The sequence below is a fragment of the Lepidochelys kempii genome, chromosome 2, assembly GCF_965140265.1.
Source record: "Lepidochelys kempii isolate rLepKem1 chromosome 2, rLepKem1.hap2, whole genome shotgun sequence".
Taxonomy (NCBI): Eukaryota; Metazoa; Chordata; order Testudines; family Cheloniidae; genus Lepidochelys; species Lepidochelys kempii.
In genome coordinates, this window is record NC_133257.1 from 209,570,541 (window position 1) to 209,593,598 (window position 23,058).

The following is a 23,058-nucleotide window of genomic DNA, read 5'->3' on the forward strand; positions in this document are numbered from 1 at the left end:
CCACATTAGCAGAAACATCTAGCTATTATGCTTATTTCACAATCATAAACTGTTTTCCCAGTTTCCAAAAGCCCCAGCTATCTCTTAACCGTTGATAGTCTCCAGCTTCCACAATGCAGTTCTGTATTTTCAGTACAAAATTCTGCAGCTGATTAAAAAACTGATAATTATGGTGCAACATTTAATTGAATTTAACGTGCTTGTATTTAATTCTGTAAAATACTCCTTCAGTGTGAAACTGCTACAGAATTTCCAGTCTTTTACCAGAGTGCTAAATTTCTGTCACGGTAGAATTTAGGTCCATCCAGCATGTCTCAGAGTACACGTAACTGCCATCTCTCCATATCCTATCCAGTCTCCCTCTACTTAAGTAAAAACATCATAGGTGGTAACAACCAAACTCAACATCACTTAATAGCCCCACCCTATCATTTCTCATTAAGTATCAAGATGTCTACTCCTGCTTCTGATTGGCTCATGATGCTAGCCTCCATTACCCATTTGTTAGATTTTCAAACAAGGACCTTCATGCTTTCTCCCATGCTGCCCCTCACCCTTGGGAGGAGCTTCCTGTAAACATCCACAAAACCACTTCAGTGTTCTCCTTCAGATCAGTCCTTAAAACTCTCCTATGCCATGGTGCACCCAAAAAGCTTAACAGTTGGGCTATGGTCTCAGCACACCAGTAGCCAGTGAGGCTGGCGAATGTTGTCTCATGTGACCCTCTGTCTCTTGCTGTATAATTAGATTGTAAGCTCCTTGGGGCAGGAACCTTCTTTTTTGTTCTGTGTTTATGGAGCGCCTGTCAGTGGGGTCCTGGTACATGAGTGTCTCTCGTAGGCCGTACGAAATTAAATATAATTAATATGTGTGGACATGTTGAATTTTTCTGTCATCCTTTAGATAGGACTTGAGAAAGAGGCGGTCCTTGTAGCAGTAATTAATGGCACTCTCCAGTATGGATAAAAGCCAAACCTCAGCCTTACTTTGGCTTTTGATTCTATTGTTGCATGGCATAACACTACACTCATTCCAACTGAACAGGACCTAGATAGAGGTGTTAGAAAGCTGCTCCTCTTCTTCTTCAAGTGGTGTCCCTATGGGTGCTCCTGTCGAGCCCATGACTGGAGATTTTTACTTAACAATGTCCGTTCAATCTGCTCATCCATCCCTGTGCCAGGACCCTGGTGAGATCTATGGTCTTGAAGGCTCTACCTCTTGAATCGTTACCACTGAATTGAAGGACTCCTCATCCAGTACTGGAGAGGCTGTAAAGTCCTGGAGCACCAAGGAAGGAGAGAGGTCCAATCAGGACTTGGTACCTTCTACCAGCAAGGAGGGCAAGCACAGACACTCAGGACTGGCACCATCAAGTTCAGCCCAACTGTCAGTACCCATGCATTCGGCACCAGCAAGCAACAGCACCACACACCATCAGCTTCTGTTTCAGTATGCCCACAGTTGGTGGTACCATCTACTTTAGCGACCATGGCCTCCGCTACTGTATCAGTACTGATCCCCTATTCGGTACCACAGGAGTTCAGATATATACTAAGGCAATATCAGCCTTTCATCCTCCACTAGAACGATTTTCCATATTTGCTCATGCAGTGTGGTCTAGGTTTATTAAAGGTTTGAAGAATGTCTATCTCCAGATTAGAAACCCTGCCCCAACCTGAGATCTCAGTCTGGTACTCACTTACCTTATGAGACCTCCATTCGAACCAGTAGCAACCTGCTCTGTTGCTTTGGTCTATGAAGACAGCCTTTTTAGTAGCCATCACGTCAGCCATAAGGTTAAGGAGACTGGATCCTAAATGGCAGATTCCCTTTCCCTACCCCCCATTTACAGTGGTCTTTAAGGGTAAGTTCTCTTTACATCCACATCTTAAATTTCTTATCTAAGGTTCTATCAGAGTTCCATCATATTCAAGTCATTCATCTATCAGTGTTTTTTCCAAAGCTACATAGTTCTCTACAGGATTTTTGTTTCTAGACCCTAGATGTCAGAAGGGCATTGGCCTTCTACTTAGATGGGACCAAGCAATTTAAGAAGACACCTAGGCTCTTTATTTCCTTTGTAGATAGAGCCACACAGTTCTCGATCTCTCAATCAGTTCTCGATACTCATAGGCTATCAAGATGGATATCTAGATGTATTTATCACTTGTTATGATGCTGAGGGTGTTCATCCACCCCCGCCCCTTAGGGTAATAGCACATTCAACCAGATCTCAGGCAACATCTGTGGCATTACTGAGTGAGTGTACTAGTATCTGAAATATTGTAGGGCTACTACATGGGCTTCAATACATACGTTATCAAAATATTACGCCTTGCTCCATGCTGTTCAGGCTTGGTTCTGCAGTATTGTCTTCAGTTCCGGACTCTCTTCTGAAGCTCCCTCCTCCACTGAAGACTGCTCAGAAGTTACCTGAAGTGGAGCACTCATAGGAACACTTCTCAAAGAAGATGATGTTGGTTAGTTTGTGCAGTAACTGGTTATTTCAGGAGCGGCAGAAGCTCCCTAAAGGTGGGGGGACCACCAGCGCCTGAACTGTGGCCCCTTCCCCTATGTCCCCTCTGCCATGGCTCTGCCTCCCCCCTACCCCCCGGGTCGCTTGCCCTTATGGCTAGTATGCCCTCCCACTTTTAAAAGTAGTGGGGCTATAGCCCCCTTGCCTCTCCTGTTCCAGCATCACTGGGTTCTTAGAGATGTCTCTCTCTGTGGGTGCTCCACTACCCACCCCTCTTCCCCTCTGCTTCAGACTATTCCTGTTTGGGTGGAGAGGAAAGGGCGATTCACCTGCATGCCCCTCAGTAGCCTTGGTACTGGGCACAAGGAGGCATGGGCATGTGCATGGGCTGAATAGACATTGCTAACTCTCTCTGATCAAGGGCTTTGAGGGGTGAATGTGCACCTGAAGGAGGAGACATTTCAAAGAACCAGTTACTTCACAAAGCGAGTAATTTCTTTCCAAAGAGCTCTCATGTGGAGTACTGTAAAGATCTACTTGCTGAGCTTACAAGACACCATGGGGTCAACTGACAAAACCCATCTTTGTTTTCAATAGATGCAATAAATGACTTTACAGTTTTATTCCAATGTTTCCAAAAGATCAGCTGTTGAACAGCATTAATCCACCCAGATTCTTCTATCTAACACCAATTGAATAGGTGTTGCTATTACTACAAAGGCTGTGTTGAGTGTATTTCTTGCTGCTATAAGCTTTTAGCAGTCCTGTACTATCATGCTGTTACATAAGGCTGGGTTGTTTCACTTGCCAACCTAAGACCTGTTTTGCTTCAAAATATATGCAAAGTTTGCACGTGGTCCTTCCTGTATGCTTTTTCAAAACAATGTTACTAAGACTCTTTAAGGGTCCAGTTTGGTCTTCAGTTGCTATTTTCAAAGCAGAGGTACCTGAAGTATTCTACCTGCTAGAGTATTTTTTTGTCCTATCCAGGATGTTTCTTATTTGAGTAAGATCAATTGTAAAACAAGTATGGTTTCTGAGGGCTCAGTCTTTGAGGTTCTGTCTGATTGTGCTTTTTAGAGGAAAGGAGATGTTTTATCACTCACATATTTTCTTAAGATATTTGTTTTTGTCTTGTCTGTTGCAGTATGTGGTCACTTGCGTTGATCTTCCTGGAGTTTCTCAGTCTCAAAGAATGAGATGTTTAAGGAATGGCATTTGATTACAAGGGATTATCACATCTGTAATCTTCTCCCTTTGGAGATAATTCACAGGATTGGCATTCCATCATAAAATTCTAATGAAAAATCAGTCTACCTCCACTTATTTACAGCATTGTTACTTAAAAACCTTGATGGAATTCTAGCCCATTCTCACCTATCCACCTACTTCCTATTTGCATTTTGGGGTTCACTTTTCCGTTGTAAAAAACATGCATCCTCAGGAATGTTTTGTGTTGACTAAGAATATATATAGCAGTGGGAAAAACTACTACCGCACTCATAGCTAAAACACCTTTCAGTAACAATGCTGCACATATGGGGAAGTGGAATGCCCTCTCACTAAAATCCGAGGTGGAATATCTGTAACATTGTGTATTTGTTCAGTAATGGGTCAGGAAACTTCTAACTGTGAGAGACTGGATAATTCAGGGTATTGGTAATTATATGGAAAATTTTCAATTTTATCAATGCCAGTTGTATGGAATTTACAGTTTTGTTAATCTTACAAAACTACTTTTAGAAATGGTGGTAATTTACACTCTTGGCAGTCTAAGTAAAGGCACCAAGGATTGTGTAGGCATAGAGACTGCGCTGCTTTTTAGACCTTTGTAGATTAATTTCCTTGGGTCAGCATAACACATTGATAAAGCATGAACTTTGTTGCTAGATGTACTTTGTGTTTTTGTTCTGCAGATAGAGAACTTAAGGGCAGTCAGTTCATCACCTTTCCCAAGCACTGAAACATGAACTTAATTCCAAAAAAATCACAAAAATATTCTGACCAAATATTTACATTTAAGACCACTGTTATGAATTATCAGTGCTAATTACTCTCTCCAGTGCTGGCTTGTTGGTGTGTTCAGAAATAAATTTACGTAGTTTATTACAGACTTTGAAAATTCTCATACAGATTATTCAGTGAGTGCTTAAAAAAATCATAAAGAAGGAACTCTTGAGAACAAAATGCACCAGCAGAAATTAAGAGAGTTTTGGACCTATGGGATGATTATTTAAAAACATGTTTGCTGATTGTAAAATGTCCTGACATTGCTGACACAACATAGAAACATTAGAAAAGCATTCCAGTTAAAAATAATTTTGTTTTCTACCCTGTATTTATCTACTTGTAAATTCTTTAAAGCTTTTTAAAAAAACAGGATCCCAAATTCTTAGCAGGATGTTTAAATATGTAAAATGCAGGCTTGCTTGTAATTTCTAACATATTTAACATTACAAATACCTGCACCAGAGTAGGAAACTGACTCAGTCTTATAAGGAAATAGTCTTGAATGTAAGGCTTCACAGATTACAGTATAAAAAGCTATTTTTACATGCTTAATTTGTTTGCATTTTTTATTCTGATCTGAATTAGGTATTAAACAATATATTGGTTTCATAAAAGCTTTAGTTTAATTCATTCGTTGTGACTGTGTAGTCCTATCACATTTTTTAATTCTGTCCATTGCATCACAATTGTTTTTTGTGGAAGTGATTATGACATAGGAAGGACTTCAGGTAAGAAATAGGTAACAGAAGCCAATGACTTAGTAGAAAGTCTTTCTATGCAAGTAATCTCAGTTCTTCGTGAAGAAATACTGAAAATAAATATATGTAGAAATATTTGAATGTCCCAAAAGGCATTGACTACTATTTAGAAGCTATAGCTGGAAGCTTTTTTATTTAAAACATTTTTACAGTGTGTAAGGTGTGGTAAGATGTCTGATTTTAGTCTGGTGGATCCTGGGCTTTTCTTGGTGGGGAGCTAAAATGCCACCCTTTGCCCTGCTCTTGAGTGCTGAGGGCCCCGCTACTAGCCCGGGAAGGTGGTAGAGGAGGGAAGCAGCGGAGGGGTCTGGGTTTGCTCCTCACTCTGAGTCCCAGCCCCTCTCAACCCCTGTGGGTTTCTTACCCTCGTCCCCCTTAGGTGGGGTTACCCTTGGTCCTTAGATGCTGGGGGGAAGGGAGTCTCCCTGTCCTGCTGGGCAGGGTCTCCCTTGCTTCAGTTCTCAGGTCTTCCAAACCTCTCAACACACCTCCAAGCTCCAGTCCTTTCTCCTTCCTCCTTCTCCCTGACTGCCTGATGGGGGTGGTGCTGGTAGGGGTTATTAGGTTCCTAACAGGGCCTTAATTGACTGCAGGTGCTCCAGTTAACCTGCAGCCACCTTCCCTAGTCTACAGGGAACCATGCCTTAATTACCCTTGAGCTTATATATTTCCCCTCTAGTGGGCAACTGAACTCATGCTGTAGGATGATTAGAGGTGAGGGCTCTGTACATCAATGTATCTGTGTTCTCTTTGGTACATCTTGGAGTAAATTAACTACTGTATTTTATATAACTAATTCCCACAGTTTTAAAGCTTTGATTAGTTTATTATGAAAATGCAATAAATAATATAATAAATAAAATCCACCCTTCCACAATTTCTCCCATGTATCCCCAGGGTTATGCATACCACTGTTTGGAAACCTCTGTTGTAGGGGGATGAAAGTGTAGTTGATTCTCTGCCTGTTGAATCCTTGGCCATTGTCACCTAGGGTAAAGGTGGTATACCAGTCCACTAAGATCTACACAAACTACCAGCTTAGAAGTTAATAGCCCACTGAACAGCTGTAAGGCTTTAAACAGCTACTAAGCTGTTCCATGTTTAAGATCATTTAGAATTGAAGGATTCACATGTGGTTAATTAATGTTCATATGCTTCCACTCTTTCTCCCTCTGTGAAGATGGTGACTTACCAAGTTTTGCCCGTGTAATCTACACAAGTAAACTACTAAAACTTCTTTCTGTAGAAGAGTTGTCTGTTACATCATCTTATAAAAGCCATGATGATTTCGGGTCCAGTAGAAACATTCAGGCATTGGGGAGAAAATCAGTGTTCAAATAGAAAAGGACAAAATCAACAGGGGAAAACATATTATGCCTCTGAAAGGTAGTAAACAGTGATGCTTAAAACCAAAATTAAAGTTTAATAATTTTCTTCTTAAATTTGGGCATCTATTCTAGATTTTGGGCATCTGTATAGACATTCAAATCAATACTGTTTTCCTCCCTTTTGATTAAAAACTGAATTTCTGAGACTCTGCCGTATGGACGTGCAATCCTATTTGAAAATATATTTGCTACAAATGTGTTTAAAGAATTTAATTAACTATGGGAAACTTTCCCTAGGCAAGTTAACATTTTTTTATTATATACTTTACAGTAAGTAGTAAATATACGCTTTGCATATAAATACAAAATAACCATAAAAACTAATGTGTTTGAGATACAGAAATGCAAACAATATCAAAAGTTATTAGCATTCTTAATGTGTGTCCCTGACAATGTCTGTGCAAATTTAAGACACTTTCACCTGTGGACCGTTTAGAAGCAGGAAATGGAAGCAGATTTTCAAAGTGGCCTTAGTTGAGTCATTTTGCAATGATCCTTAGATGCCAAAAGCAGTCCATGAACTATTATTGCATGGATTTCTCTGTTTGTTGCTTTGTGCTATTAAGAGTAGTACAGAGCATCATTAAGAAGAATTGCTAGTGGCTGAAGGTGGGATCAGGTTATAAAAATTATTTGACTTAAATTACATTTTAAAAAACTAGGCCCCATTGTTCTTGCCTGTTGGGTAAATAGATGTCTATACAAACTGTAATACACATAGGTAAAAAAGGAAATTGCTTTAAAGTTATTTTAAAAATCCTGACCATGATGCTGACAGTTCAACTTTTTTAGTTTTGTGTGTTATGGGGGGTTTGGGGGGATCTTTGTGTTTTGTTTTTGATAAACATTTATTTGGGACACTAAGCAGGCCAGTCAGATTTTCTGAAGAGCTCTGGAATTAAAAATTAAACTGTATAATCTTTATATTAAAGCGTAATGTTCTTTGGGGAAACGGTTTATGAATATTTTGGGTCAAAATATGACACTAGAATTACACTCTTTAGATACAGAGGTACCTATCTTAATGGTGGTTCTAAGACGTTCTTCCAGTTAACTGGCAAATAAGGTTTGAGTGTCTTAGGTATGTTGCTGGTATATAAAAGCTCTCAAAATGGATCATCTTCAAGGCTGACTTCTCCCTGAAACGGAAGGGACCGTTTGAATTAGAAGTTCCTTTTCCTGTAGAGTTAGTTCTTCAGTTAAACAAAAACCTCAATCAGAAGTCTGTATTTGTGAGCTAGCTGTCACTTCCGCCATATTTGCTTTGTAAGACTTGACCAAAATTGCTGCCTCATGTTTCCTGAGATTTTAAAACATCTTCCACTGCAATATAAAATAACCCCACCTTTTATACCTAATTTCACTTTATCAAGTTTCTGAGATGCCTATGGTCAAAATGACACCAGTTGAGAATCCTGTTGAGTTCTAGGGTATTCTGTAGCCAGTTGCTTTTTTATATCTTAGCACATCTTTGGTGAACAGCATATTTATTTTATGGCATTATAGGAATAGTTTAAAAGATTATGGGTATGCAACCACTTCAAAACCTTGTATTTATATGTTTAAGTGTAGTGTTGAAAGATTGAGATCTTGCTTATTATCCCCTTATGGTTTTGCTCTGCTATTCAGTGTACTAAATCTAGCTATTTTTGAGTTTGAATAGATATCACTAGGTGGCAATATAGTCTAGATATAAACAGCATTATAAAAGAGCAAACTAAGTGGGATTAAATTGGTTAGTGGAGAATCGTGTTATTTCCAGTTTGGTAGGGATATGAACAGTGACCATATGGTGGTGTCTTGTAGATTCCTATTGCATTGATTTTAACATTAAATTATAAAATTGTTGGCTAAAAAGAGGGCTTGAAAAGGAACCATTTCTTAATCTAATTTTGTTTTAAAGGTTACAATTTTAGTGTCTGTAAAAGAGAATGCTTTGTGTATCATTTACAAGAAAGCTTTTGTGTGGTGTGTGATGTTTAACTTAAAATCCATAAAATGGGAACACAATTTGGTATGCCAATTTTAATAAAACTCTATTTAGCTCACATAGGAGAAGGAAAATACAATCTAAATAAGGTAAACTAATTGTTAGTATGAACCGATTGCCCAAAGACCTGTTAGCAGCTGAGAACACCCTTAGATGGAAGGGTCCAGAAATTGCTGCTTATTGCAAGTAGCACTTAATTGTAACCTAATAAATCTATTTAAATAATAGCGGTTAACTCTGATCTCTTTGACTGAAGTCTTAATTATATTCACGTAACTCTTTAAAGTGTGTTATGCACCTTTGAATTCCAGTTTGCATGATTTGGAATAGGGCTAGGGGGCCATTGTATTGATTCAAAACTCAGAGTCGCAGGGGGCCAGTGAGTGAGTGGCGTGCGCGGGTTTCAGCCCTGTCTGGGGGCGCAGCCTTCCAGCACAGTCTCCGATGTGTATCGGTTTAGCGAGCCGCTCAGAGTGCGAGTGGGGAGGAAGGTTGTAATTAGGTATCCATGTAGGCTAAGCCCGCCATTTTATTAAGCTCTGCTGGAGTAGGTCCTTGTAAGGGAGATGGCAGGAGGCAGAGAGAGCATGAAATGGCAGCCGACTAGCAGTAATGCGGCCATATGCACCCCGTAGGAAGCCACTGTGTGCGCGGCTTCTCAATGAGCCCGTCCCCTCCGCGTCGGAGCAGGCGCTCGGAAGGATGCAGTTTGCAGGGGAAGCTGCTTTGCTGCCTGTTAACTTTTTTGTTGGCTAAATGTCGAAGTCTGGGGAAAGCGTCAGTATGTTAATGGCCAGCACAGGGATCGCGTGTCACGTAACTCCAGCGCCCCAGTGCAGGCAGCGCTGCAACACTCCGCCTGCGACGGGCATGTCGGCGGACGAGACGCGCTGCTCGCCACAGCGGGGCGCTAGTAAGCAGCCTGACTGGAGCCCGTTGTTCAGGGCTTGCGCCGCGTACTGAGAAGCGAAGCGCTCATTTTATCTCCTATTCATGAAGCGGTGTAGCAGCTCGCGAGCTAATGGCCGGGCCCCTGTCTCCCCTGCAGGCGATGGAACATGCAAATGGCATGGAGCTGGACGGCAGGAGGATTCGCGTGGATTACTCCATCACCAAGAGGGCGCACACCCCCACCCCGGGCATCTACATGGGCAGGCCAACCCAGTAAGGAATTGACTCTTCATTCTGTGTGAACGGCCCTCAGATCGAGTTAAACTAAATGTTTGAACTCGGATTGAACTGCAGACACTAGGAGCAATGTATTTATTGTGAGGATTTCAGTCGTCTGCCTTTTTTAAGCTGCTCCTTATCTCTAATGTAGGGTGGGTGGGTTTGTTGCAGTTGATCCTGAGGTACACTATTAAGCCCTCTTTTAGTATGGTATTTTTACTTAAGGTGAACATCTTTTATAGCCCAAGAGCTTACTGGGTGAGGAATATATTAAAAATAAACAAGATGGGGGGGGGGAATTGTTCCAGGGCTCTTTAATGTCTAAACCCCTCCCCACTCCGGTCAATTAATGCACTTAATGATTTTTTTTAAAATGTGGAATCTACTGAGTCTGAGACAGAAAGTGTCCAGGGAGTAGTTGTCATTTGAGGATGCTGAAGATCATTTTAGAGAACTTAAAATTCACAAGAAAGAATGCAGATTTCTGTGCTTCCATTTTGTTCCTTTTTGTAAATAGCAGTGGAGGTGGCGGTGGCGGTGGTGGTGGAGGAGCAGGTCGTCGTCGTGATTCCTATTACGATAGGGGATATGATAGAGGATATGACAGATATGAAGAATATGACTACCGGTACAGGTAACAAGTTGGATTAATTATTTGATTCTTTCATTTTAATTTTTTTAATAAAGGTAGTTGCTGTGGGGAGACTTGCGACTCTCATACATATCTGGTGTCCTTAAATTTCAAAAAGAAAAGGAGGACTTGTGGCACCTTAGAGACTAACCAATTTATTAGAGCATAAGCTTTCGTGAGCTACAGCTCACTTCTTCAGATGCATATCGTGGAAACTGCAGCAGGCTTTATATATACACAGAGAATATGAAACAATACCTATTCCCACCCCACTGTCCTGCTGGTAATAGCTTATCTAAAGTGATTTCCAGCACAAATCCAGGTTTTCTCACCCTCCACCCCCCCACACGAATTCACTCTCCTGCTGGTGATAGCCCATCCAAAGTGATAACTCTTTACACAATGTGCATGACAATTAAGCTGGGCTATTTCCTGCATAAATCCAGGTTCTCACATCCCCCCCACCCCCATACACACACAAACTCACTCTCCTGCTGGTAATAGCTCATCCAAACTGACCCCTAGGAGAGAGTTCAGCAGAAGCAAGCCTTGTAGCCTTACTAATACAGTTATGTCAACTAAATAGCATATTTAGCAGTCCACATACTAATTTCTAGAGGAATAAGGGGGGGGGAAACGGAAATAATGTTAGTAGGGAGCTGGAGGTAAGGCTAATGTAATAAAAAGGTGAGGTTTCATAATTGGGAGGAGGAGAAAAAAGATCTGAGCCCAAGTTAATAAGAATGGATGTAAATAGGCAGGGGTGCAAGTATAATTAATGGGAAATATTAAAACAAAATGGAAAATATGTCCTATTGAAAGTAAAAGCCACTAAAGGGATGGTTAAGCATGAGGTCAAATCCATTTAAAAATCTTTCTCCTTTGTCAAAGTTGTATAGTTTAACTAAGTTCTTTGGGGTAAGGACTTGTTTCTACATGTCTGCAGAAGTGCTGTGCACACTTCGGAGCACCATATAGGATAATAAACATATTCTAAATAAACTCATAAGTTTAAATACCATACTTGGAATAGAGAAGCTAGGAAGCTCCTTAAATATTTCATTGTGAGTCTCTGCCAGATCAGATTTAAATCAACCATACAGTCCGATCTTCCACTGTCAAGGGAACAACTGTCATCATATAGAAGTGATTGTATAAAGACACTTTCATAACAAAGCTACAACTTCTATATTCTCTTTAAAGGAGACGATCACCTTCACCTTATTATAGCCGATACCGATCACGGTCAAGATCCCGCTCCTATAGCCCAAGTAAGTGTATGTAAATAGTTCGTATTGAACCATGCTAGTGCATCTGGACTTGATTTGTTAGTTTTAATGGAAAATAGACTTGTGATGAATGAGAAATTTTGAATGTGGCAACAGAAAATTCACCTTGGTGTAAGTTCTGCTATTGCAAGTTTGAATGTTTAAATGTACATGATTTTTATAGTAATATTGTTATCTTTTTCCAGGACGCTACTGAAGAACGGAAGAATTACAGTTGTGGACATGATTTTTAAATAAAGTTCTTCCCTTAGCTTCCCTTTGGTCTCCCCCTCCTTTCCCCTCAAATCTCTCTTATAAGATCTTTGGTTCATTTAGAAGATACATATTTTCAGTTGAAGTATTGCTGTTTTCCACCCCCTTTTATTGTAATACTCTTAAAATTGTAATTGTTGTAGTTTTGTGTAGTTAAACATCTTAAGCAAAACTAAATAGAAATCCCAAAGTGTTACTACATTTTGTAAGTCATTTTGTTTTTGTTTTTAAAACAGTTGTACTCCTGGCTAATCTAATGAGGAGAAGAGAGCATTGATGTTTTTTAAAGCTTGCATGTTGTGTGTAATATACGCACTCAGCTACTTTAATATAAACCTGTTTCCAAAAAATAACTTGTTAATCTTTCTGTTAATGCTTGGTTGTTAATTTTGAAAAATAAGTAACGTCTCCGAACCTTTTCTGTAATGACAAATTTTACTAGATAGTCATGAACCTGACAGGTGTTTTTTTGTTGGGTTTTTTTTTTTTTTTGGTTAAATTGCTTTGTGTAAAATATTAAAGTGATAGCAAATTTTCATATTTGGTTTAACTTCTTTGGAAAAACAGATTCTTGTACACTGAAGATAAAAGTTGTGTTTTATAGATGAAAAGTTTCTAGACTGCTACTCAGTGGATAACATTTGAAGTTAAAACCATACAAATCTAACTGATTTTTTTTAATTGAACTTAAAGTAGTGTTTCCCCTTAATCAGTGCAGGAGAAAAAATATTTATTGAACATAGCAATTAGTTATATAATTTGCTGTTCATACAAACTCATGTTGGTATTACAATGATGGTTAAGGAAGTTCTAGTTTTCAGTCCTTCTGGAGTTGCTGGTATGGATAGAAAAATTACAGTTACATATAAACTTCTTCCTCAAAATAAAGTTAATTACACTGTAATGGATTTTCATGTCTTTTATTCTGCATTTACATGTCATCTGGTAACAAAAAGTACTACTACTAATACTATGGGCTAAGTTCTAACCAGTGAGTTAGAGATGGAGAAGATCCACGTTCCAAGAATCTTCTGAATCATCCAGCTCCCATGACTAGATTTAGATTACACTTTATTTGTATTGACTTAGTGGAAAAGTTAGCAAGGAATACTCTCAACTAATTAAACTTAACTATTACTAATTAACTGTGGAAGTTAATTTACTTCATTTCCTTTTGCATTTCATTCAGTTTTAGATTTGTAAAACATATGCACAGCTGGAGCTCTGGTCACATGCAGAAAGCTTTACCAATTTGAAGTAAATGTCTCCAAAGAAACCATCCCAAATGATTGACAAAATTTAGAAAATTAAAATAGTTTCCCTCATTTACATGATCTTGTTCACTAGCAAAATTTTTGGATGCAACAGCATGGAGGAGGAATGTTCAAAATATTTGTATTGCATTTTTAACTACATATTTTAGGGTTTTGACTCTTCTAAACTTAGGCTGAAATTAGCTCTCCTTTTAATTCCCAAACCATCAAAACTTCCCACAGTAATAGTTATTTGTATGTGTATAGTGCTTTAACTGAGACTCTCAAAGCAATTTTAAAAAATAGAATTAAGCCTAACTCTGTTGTGAAGAAATTAAGTAATAAACCTCTTTTACTGAGGTAGGGAGGAGGGTGCCCCGGAAAAGAAAGTAGAGATTCGTGTTCAGTGACACCTGTGAAACTCTCATTGCACTTGCATTGGTGTAACAATGGAATAATTCTTAGGCACAAGGAATCAAATCCATATCCAGTAGCTATGTTAATTCTACAGGGTAACAAGAGTAAAGCTGTAAAAAGTATTGTTACTAAAGTAAGCAGACCTGACATTAATCAGGGATTGGTTGTTTTCAGTGAGCTTTGGTTGTAAGTTTTTCTGAGCATAATGGTTATGCATTACCAGTCCTAGCATAAGGAGGCCTTGATCAGTGGCTTTGGGGCAGGACCACAATAGACATAGAAGGTGCCATTTTTATGTAAACACCTAACGATAGTCTGAAAAGGTTTCATTAGTGTATTTTGTACTGGTTGTGAAAAATGTTTTGCAAATGGCACTGAGTCCAAAACAACCTCTAATTACCCAGGATAGCATAAATATGTGTTAAACCAATGTAGATTCTTTCAGTACTTACTGTGAAAAGCAAGTGGCAGTTAATTTCTGTATAACTTATTACAAATAATCAGAAAATTGGTGGTAGTTGGACCTTAGAAGTGTTTGCTATGAGAGGAAATAGCTTTACTGAAGCTACCATTTTAAAAATGTCATTTATACTGTATACCCATACTTTGTGCTTGAAAATGTGAGTTTTCAATGTCCTGTCTCACTACATGTGAAGCAAGTAAGTTGCTTTAAAAACAGAAGCAATGTGAGTTATGAAGCAGTCTTGATGCATTCAGCTGCTTAACACTTCCAGAAATACTTGGCTTGAACCTTCTGTCCATCTCCCCTCTTCTGTTTCTTAGGTTCTTAGTAAAATGTCAAGTATTTCTGCTTCAGGGCACCACTAGTCTGCAATACTGGCTTGTTGCTTTGCTGCAGAGGAAACTCAAACTGTTGCTTAACTATCTACTCCACTTGGTCACAGCACTATCTTATGTTACCTTGAAGTTCTCCAGTGACATGGTAGGAGTCAAATTCTCTGGAACTAACGTTTTCTGGACAACTGATGGGCACAAAAACAAGTGAAACCCATTCTTCTCCCTTGCTCCCTACAAGGGGTAGCATTTTTTATTTGTTAGGCAAATGACCTAAGCACAGACTCTTCTGGAGTGCCTTCTGTCAGGCATGCTGTCCTCTATGTAATATCTGCAAAGTCCTCCACAGGCTGCGTCAGAAAGTGGGGCGGGGCTATATCTGTTTTCTCAAGCTGGCAAAAGGGCTCAAAAGGAGCCTTTTTCCTTCCCTCCCCCAATTTCCACACAGCACAGGGACTGTTCTGGGTGGCCTCTTCCCAGAAGAAGATACATAAAGGACTCTGGCTCTCATGCAGGGGCACCCAAGGAACACTAAGTGCAAAAAACCTTCTCATGTACCAAACACAGATTACTTGAAAAGGACCTAGGATACTTAGGTCCCTCAAAGTACTTAAATGGGAGCTAACTGGCTTAGGGAAGCAGACAAGTGTCTTTCAGATCCCAGGACTCCCTAGTGGTTCTTCCTACCCCCAAAGGAACACTGTCCAGTGCCTCTATTGGATTGGTCTGCCCCCAGTTGAAGATGTACAACATACATTGCCCCACCTAAGAGCAATTAAGGGAACCTTGTCTGAACAGCACAAGATACCGCCCTCCCACTGCTACGCAAGCTTCTTCAGACAGCAGGAGTTGCTGAAACACACTAAAAGGCCTTGGGTACTGAAAAAGCCCAAAGTGGCGGTAGTTCTTATACACACATACACCCTGCCCTTGCACAGTTGCCTATATTAGACATGTCCAAATCAGAATCAAATACTCAGGTCAGATTCTTTCCATCCAACTATTTTGATGCCACATTAGTGATAGAGGAAGAAGGCCTCAAAACCAAGGGTAAGTCTACTATTCAGGCTAGGATGGTTGCAGATTTTTCCTTCACAACTTTATGAATATTATGAGATCTAAATAAACACTTAGAAAAACAAAGGCCAAACAAAAACCCATTTTAGAACTTGTGTTAGTTTCAGGTGATTAAGATTAATACAGCTGTGGCCTTGCTGACAAAAGACATGATCAGCTTGGTCAGGGAGTCTTTTTACCAAAGGATTCCATAGAGAAAACATTAGAAGCTACCCCCTGCAGAATGATTGCATCCTAGCCACGTGGGAGGCTATTGTGGCTGTATCATGGATGGTTGACAGTCATTCCCAATAGATACTCTGCACATCCAAATGGACAGACATTCCTGTTTGGGGAAAACATTAAAAAAGGTGACAGCTAAAAATATAAAGAAAATAGAAAGCCATATTACTAAAGCCTACGAAGTTATAAATCTTCCCATACCAAAGTAATCCCTGTGGAAGGGTAGGCACTTAAGCTTTCAAAGGAGGATTACAGTGCTTCTCAGGCAGTCACAAGAGCAGCCATCTCATACATAAATCCTCCCTTTCTTGCTTTAAGGGGATGTTTTCCAAACTTTGGCATTTCAGACACTGCCACAACAGAGAGCGAGAATAGTTGTGAATGTTGGGCACAGAAGAGGAGTGGTAGCATGATCACCACATCAGCCCATTTCGTGATCCAGATCTTGTATTCCTTTTAGCAGGAGATTAAGGACGAGGGTGCAGATCCTCTGTACAAAATCCCAACTGCCCTAAATTGTCAGCTGCTGAAACTTCTGGACCTAATGCATGCAGACAAAATTCAGCTAGCTGTCCTGCATCAGACCTGTAATCCTTCCTAACACAGTGGATTGCCAAGAAGAATCCATGGCACAAGGTAATGCTCTCCACAAGTAACTATAATCCTTGAGATGGTGGAGCAAGATAGATTTATCCCAGGGGAAAGTACTGACGAGAGATGCTGCCCACAAAGATAACTGTGGATACATCAGTGTTGGGGTGAGGCACTTTCATGGATCTTCACACATTATGGTAGGTGGACCAGGAAGAAACATAGCAAGATTAAAAATTGGAGTCAGGGCAATGATCAATGCTGTTGGAGACCCTTAGCCTGCAAATGAAATTTAGTTCCATCCTGCTTCAGAGCAACAGATGAGCCAGCTATTCCATCAAATATTACTCTGCAAATCCCCAGTGTATGGGAAACCTGTCTCGGATACAGATGTCAAGTACAAGGTCAGCCTTCAAGTTGACTAGTTAACTTACCAAACTCTTCCACAAGGGAACTGGAGTTGAAATATACAGTACTGATCAAGATCTATGAGAAACTGGGGGAGCGGGGGCCTCAAATCAACTTATTTGTCTCAAGCAATAATCAGACTGCATTTTTCTTGATCAAGGCTCTAGGATATAGAGCAGGGTGACCAACCTGTGGCTCTGGAGCCACATGGGTCTCTTCAGAAGTTAAGATGAGGTTCCTTGTATAGGCACCGACTCCAGGGCTGGAGCTACAGGTGCCAACTTTCCAGTGTGTTGGGGGGTGCTCACTGCTCTGCCACAGGCCCTGCCCCCATTCCACCCCACCCCAAGCCTCCTGCATGCCACAAAACAGCTGATCAGTAGGTGCGGGAAGGCACTGATAACAGGGCTGCTAGTGGGTGGGAGATGATGGGAGGAGTTGTTGGGGGGCTGCTGACATATCACTGCAGCTCTTTGGCAATGTACATTGGTAAATTCTGGCTCCTTCTCAGGCTCAGGTTGGCCACCATTGATATAGAGACTACAGAGAGTTGTATTCTCACTCAAATAGACTATTTGGTGTATGTCTTTTGTTGGCATGAGTAGCTAAGAAGAGCAGACTCAGCCCGCAGAATTCTTATTGCCTTGTATTATTCTTACAGCCCCGTATGTTGTGATTCTGTTGCTTCCTGGAGATATCTGTATGCTCATCTTGGCTAATCCCAGTCCCCACATTGTTATGCTTATAAGCAGCACACAGGATTTTTTTCAGGGGAAAAGGCAATACACTGCATTTACTGAAGATACAACAATTAGCATATGTATTCAATCACACTACACACACACTGTCCCACCAGTCGATATTATAGTTACCAGGCCAGGGTCTGGATCAATCTAGTGGCCAGCTAGGTTGATCACGGGTAAGGAGGAGCCGGGTTCTCTTGGTCATGACACGATGCTTCGGGGAAGTCATGGCAGGACAAACCCAAAGTTTCATTGCAAGGCACCCTGTTTACATAGTGATTTTGTTTCATTAGAACAAATGAGTTTTGTACAGTTATGCTGTCATCAATTGTTGTTTGACGAATGCTTCTGAGGTGGGGCCCTATCTTATGTCAAGAGCCCACTAGTCCATGGAGTTTGGTTCACATCTTCACAAATCACTATTCTCACAAAGAACAAGATGCTGGTTTCAAAAATGGCAGTGCTTTAGCTAACGTTCAACAAATAAGTGGTGGTCTCAGCCCACACCTCCTGACGCCTGTCACTGCCAGCTAGTTCTCGATAGCATAGTGCTGTTGAAAGCAAAAAAGGGTCGTCTACTGCACCAACATGTTCTTCAACAGCATCACCTCCACAGATCCACACTGACCCTCCTCTTTGCTTCACTCTTAAAGCCCGGAAGCTCCTGGAGGGAGAGAGGGACCGAAGGCGGTTTGGAGGGTGTGTAGGATATTTAAATCTGTGGTCAATGCACTGTTAAGCTTTAGGAATTTGTGAGTGCCCAACTGCCCATCCAGTTATAAAAGGTTTGTGGGACCAGGCCTGCAACCCTACAGCATGGTTCTATGGTGGCAATACATACAGAGAACAAGAGCTACTGTGGTAAGTAAATGGATTAAAATATGGCTACCTGATAGATCTCAAAATGTAATTGTAAATGGGAAATCATCAAACAGATATGTTTGGGTTGAGGTGCTGTGGGGAATCTGTTTTTGTCCCTATCCTATTTAACATTTTTATTAATGACTTAGAAGAAAAGAAAGTCATCACTGATAAAGGTTTGCAGATGACCCCAAAATTGGGGGAGTAGTAAATAATAAAGCGGACATGCCACTGATACAGAGAGATCTGGATCACTTGGTTAACCTGGCCATAAGCAAAAAATATGCATTTTAATATGGTTAAATGTAAACGTATATCTGCCAACAAAGAATGTAGTTTATACTTACAGGCTTGGGGACTCTATCCTAGGAATCAGTGACTGAAAAAGATTTGGGGTGGGGGGTGAGGAGGATATTCAGATGAACATGAGCTCCCAGTGTGATGCTGTGGCCAAAAGGTCTAATGCAATCCTTGGCTGCCTGAATGGAGGAATCTCAAGGAGGAGTAGACAGGTTATTTCACTTCTCTGTTTGGCATTGGTGTGACCACTACTGAAACACTGTCCAGTTCTGATGTCCACAATTCAAGAATAATGTTGGTAAATTGGAGAGGGTTCAGCAGAGAGCCACAAGAACGACTTAAGGATTAAAAAACATATCTTACAGTGATAGACTCAAAGTGCTCAGTCTATTTAGTTTAACAAAGAGAAGGTTAAGGGGTAACTTGACTACATTCTAAGTACCTCTATGGGGAGCAAACTTTTAATAGTGGGCTCTTTAATCTAGCAGAGAAAAGTATAACACGATCCTATGTCTGGAAGTTGAAGCTAGACAAAATCAGACTGGAAATAAAGCATACATTTTTAACAGTGAGAGTAATTAATCATTGGAACAACTTATCCAAGGTCATGGTGGATTCTCATCACTGGCAATTTTTAAATCAAGGTTGGATGTATTTTCCTAAAGAGATGCTCTAGGAATTAATTTGGGGAAGTTCTGTGGCTTGTGTATGCAGGTGGTCAGACTAGATGATCTCAGTGGTCTCTTCTGGCCTTTGGATCTATAAGTAACCTCTTTTTATGAAAAACAGTATCTGCCTATGAGAGAACTCTAGTTCTTTGAGTGCTTACTCATGTCCATTCCGCATTCGGTGTATGTGCTTGCACATACACCGGTGCCAGAAGTTTTTCCCTCAGCAGTATCCATAGGGGAGCAGCCTTGGCGCTCTCTGGAGTGGCACCCTCATGGAACAGTATAAGGGGTGCCGCCAGCTCCCCCCACCCTCAGTTCCTTCTTGCCGCCAGGGATGGTGCATGGAATGTTTGCTGCTCTTACGAGCATTGCTTAGGCTTCGTACAGACTAGAGTTCTTGTAAAGTTAGCGTACATAGTAATTGACTTAGTTGGCCCTTAGCAGTAGTTAGAGTTTGTCCTGTTGCTTTAAGCCCTACAATTGCTGCAAACGGCCCATGCCCGTGAGCAATCCACATAGTAGCTGTCTCAGGTGCCTCGGTGAAGGACACATAAGTGATAACTGCTGAATCTGCAAATCCTTTAAATCTAGGACCAAGAAAGAGCATGAGATCAGACTCAAAGTGCTCTTGATGGAGTCGGCACTCATTCCAGCCCCGGAGCAAAGGTCCGACTCAGCACCCAGCACCGCGGCATCAGTACGTAGTGCCCTGCCGGTGCTATCGACGAGCCGGCACTGATGCTCATCCGTGGCCCTGGCCAAGAAGTCGAAGAAGGCTGGTAGGGGATGGTCACCTACTCCCGCAAGGGGAGGGTTCGGGGTGAGCTGAGACCTGCGCCAGGTGGCTCATCTCCCCTGTTGGGAAGTCGGGCCTCAGCTCATGTCAAGCAATGCAGCCCACCCCATTACTTGCCTGGAAGCTTGGACACAGAAGCGGGCCTTCATCAGCTTCAGGTGCCATTGATGCCTGAACTGCTCCAGGCTGTGCGGGAGATCCTGATTCTCCCAGTCCTGCCCACACCAGCCCCAGCGGTGCCCAGACCTCAGGATAAGCCCGCCTTGGGACCTTTCCGTGCATTCTCGCCTCAACAGTACCGCTCCCCATCGCAAGGGATGTCCTGCTACCATTTACCTTCTCAAAGCTGTCATGCCTCGGAGTTAGGGAGGCAGACGCATTGGAGCCGTCTACGGTCACCAGACCTTGGGTACTGGCAGTGGGATTCGAAGCGGACTTCGCCAGTTACCTGACGCAGACCCACAGAGGCATGCACTCCCCAGCAGGAATGTCAGGACCAGCCCTTCGTGTCACCGGAACGCCGTTACAGATCCCGGGAATGATTGGAGGACCGCAGCTGGGAGCCCCGCCAACGTTCCCTGAGTCAGGTGTCACCATATGGGGGGAGATTCCCCGCAGTGCCTGGCCTGCGATAATCTTCAAGTCCCGCTCCTCATCCTGGTACCAGTTCTTGAAGCACAAGTGTGGATCGCCGGATTTCTGTCGCGGATCTGGTGAGAGCTGCCAGTCACCGAGGTCCCCATGAAGGCGCACGTCCTGCTCGGACTGGTCCTCCTCTGGACGCGACCGAGATTATCGCCAGGCATGGGGTCGCCGCTCCAGTGGATCCAGGTCACTGGGCAGCAATCGCTCTGCACATGGCTCCAGTACGGAGCAAGGCTCCGTATCGGTGGGGCAGCCTCTCAGACCCTTGGTGCAGCCTGTATCGTCAGTACCGAAACCTGCCCCATGGCCCCAGGCCTAGTGACTGGGCCCGTGGTACCCCTGGCACCTGTGGGGGTTCACCCAGTCCTCCTAGCCTACCCGCTTGGCCTCGGGAGCCTCAGACTGGCCTGTGGCATTGACGACCCAACCCCCTCCGGTGCCTAAGGCCCCGGGGGATAAGACCCCACATGTCCATGGGGACCAAGGGGAACAGCCTGCTGGACCACCAATGGGTGCCATGGAACCTGCGGTACCAGCTTCCTCCTCATTGGCACCGGACGAGGCCATCACAGAGCCCCCTCACCTGGTTCCTCAGGGTGATGCTAAGGCGCACCAGGAGCTGTTGAAGAGGGTCCCACCTTGGCCTGCAGGCGGAAGAGTTGGAGGAGCAAGTGGACTCCCTGTTTGACATCCTCTCCTCCACTGCCCCTGCTAGGATGGCCCTTCCCCTTCACGAAGGGGTATTGAAGATATCCAGCGCCTTGTGGCAAACCCCCTCCTCTCTGTCCCCCATTCCTAAAAACGGGCAGAGCGTCAAGTACTTTGTCCCAACTAAGGGAAACAAATACCTTTATTCCCATCCTGCCCCAAATTCCCTAGTAGTTGAGGCAGTTAACCACAGGGAACTCTAGGGGCAACCCAAAGCTACCACCAAAAATAAAGACTCCAGGAAACTGGACTTGTTTAGACGAGAAATGTATTCCTCATCTAGCTTACAGTTGAGAGTGGCCAACCACCAGGCCCTCCTTGGCTGCTATGACTTTAATATGTGGCAGTCCGCGGCCAAGTTTGAGAATACCCTCCCGGAAGGTTCCCATAAAGAATTCTGAGCGATCCTCAATGAGGGCATGGCTACTGCCAGGGCGGCCCTTCAAGCAGCATCTGACGTGTCAGACTCCATCGCCCGCACCATGACGTCCGCCATCTCCATGCAGCAAGCGTCCTGGCTGCTCCTCTCTGAGTTGTCCTCCGAGGCTCAGCAGTCAATTCAGGACTTCCCCTTCGATGGCCAGGCTCTGTTTGTGGCACAGACGGACAACAAGTTACATGGGCTGAAGCACTCCAGAACCACCCTAAAAACCCTGGGGTTCTACATTCTGGGCGTGGCACGTAAGCGGTTCAAACTGCAACTTCCCCAGGGACAAGGGAGTTAGCCACGGCAGGATGAGCTGCACAAAAAGCCACAGGGTTACAGATGGTGCACGAGCCACCTTTCCCCACCCTCTGCCTAGTCAGGCTCGACCCGCTCCATGCAAGGAGCTAAAAAGTCGTTTTGAGGGTGTGCCCGGGGACGACCTACCAGTCTGTTTCCTGGATCCAGTTTTCCCAATTTTTTGCAAGCGCCTTTCCTTTTTCCTCCAGGTATGGTTGGCGATAACTTCGGACCGCTGGGTCCTTAGTACGGTGGCGCCCGGCTGTGCTCTCCAATTTATTTCCACCCCCACTCCCCGTTCCTCTTCAGGGACCCTTTTCATGAGAATCTTCTCGAGCAGGAGGTTCAGGGGCTCTTACAGCTAGGGGCGATGGAGGAGGTCCCGCCTCCTTACCAGAACAAGGGTTTCTATTCCCGGTATTTTCTGATCCCAAAGGTCAAGGGTGCTCTCCATCCCATCCTGGACCTGCGAGACCTCAACAGATACCTAAGGAAGCTAAAGTTTCTCATGGTTTCTCTGGCCTCCATTATGCCCTCCCTGGATCCTGGAGACTGGTATGCTGCCCTCAACCTGAAAGATGCATACTTTCACATAGTGATCTTCCCAGGACACAGATGCTTTCTCCGTTTTACGGTTGGCTCGGTCCACTACCAGTTTGCGGTCTTTCCGTTTGGTCTGGCTACAGCACCATGGGCGTTCACCAAGTGTATGGTGGTAGTCACAGCCTACTTCAGGCATCAGGGTATCCAGATTTACCCGTACCTCAACAACTGGTTGGTAAAGGCAGCTCCAAGGGTCAGGTCCAATGCTATGTCACTATACTACAAGCCACGTGCCGCTCCTTGGGCCTACTGGTCAGCCACGAAAAGTCCATGTTAGCTC

General features: G+C 42.8%; 1 protein-coding gene across 1 annotated transcript in view; it reads left to right on the top strand.

Annotated features, from left to right (window-relative positions):
* The window catches only part of TRA2A (transformer 2 alpha homolog), a 52,153-nt gene extending 39,285 nt beyond the window's left edge, over positions 1–12,868 (top strand). The window contains 4 exon segments of the mRNA XM_073333721.1: positions 9,671–9,786; positions 10,310–10,426; positions 11,627–11,694; positions 11,898–12,868. Of these exon segments, the coding sequence (XP_073189822.1) occupies positions 9,671–9,786; positions 10,310–10,426; positions 11,627–11,694; positions 11,898–11,908 (312 nt within the window). The 3' untranslated portion in view covers positions 11,909–12,868.
* The last annotated feature ends 10,190 nt before the right edge of the window (positions 12,869–23,058 follow it).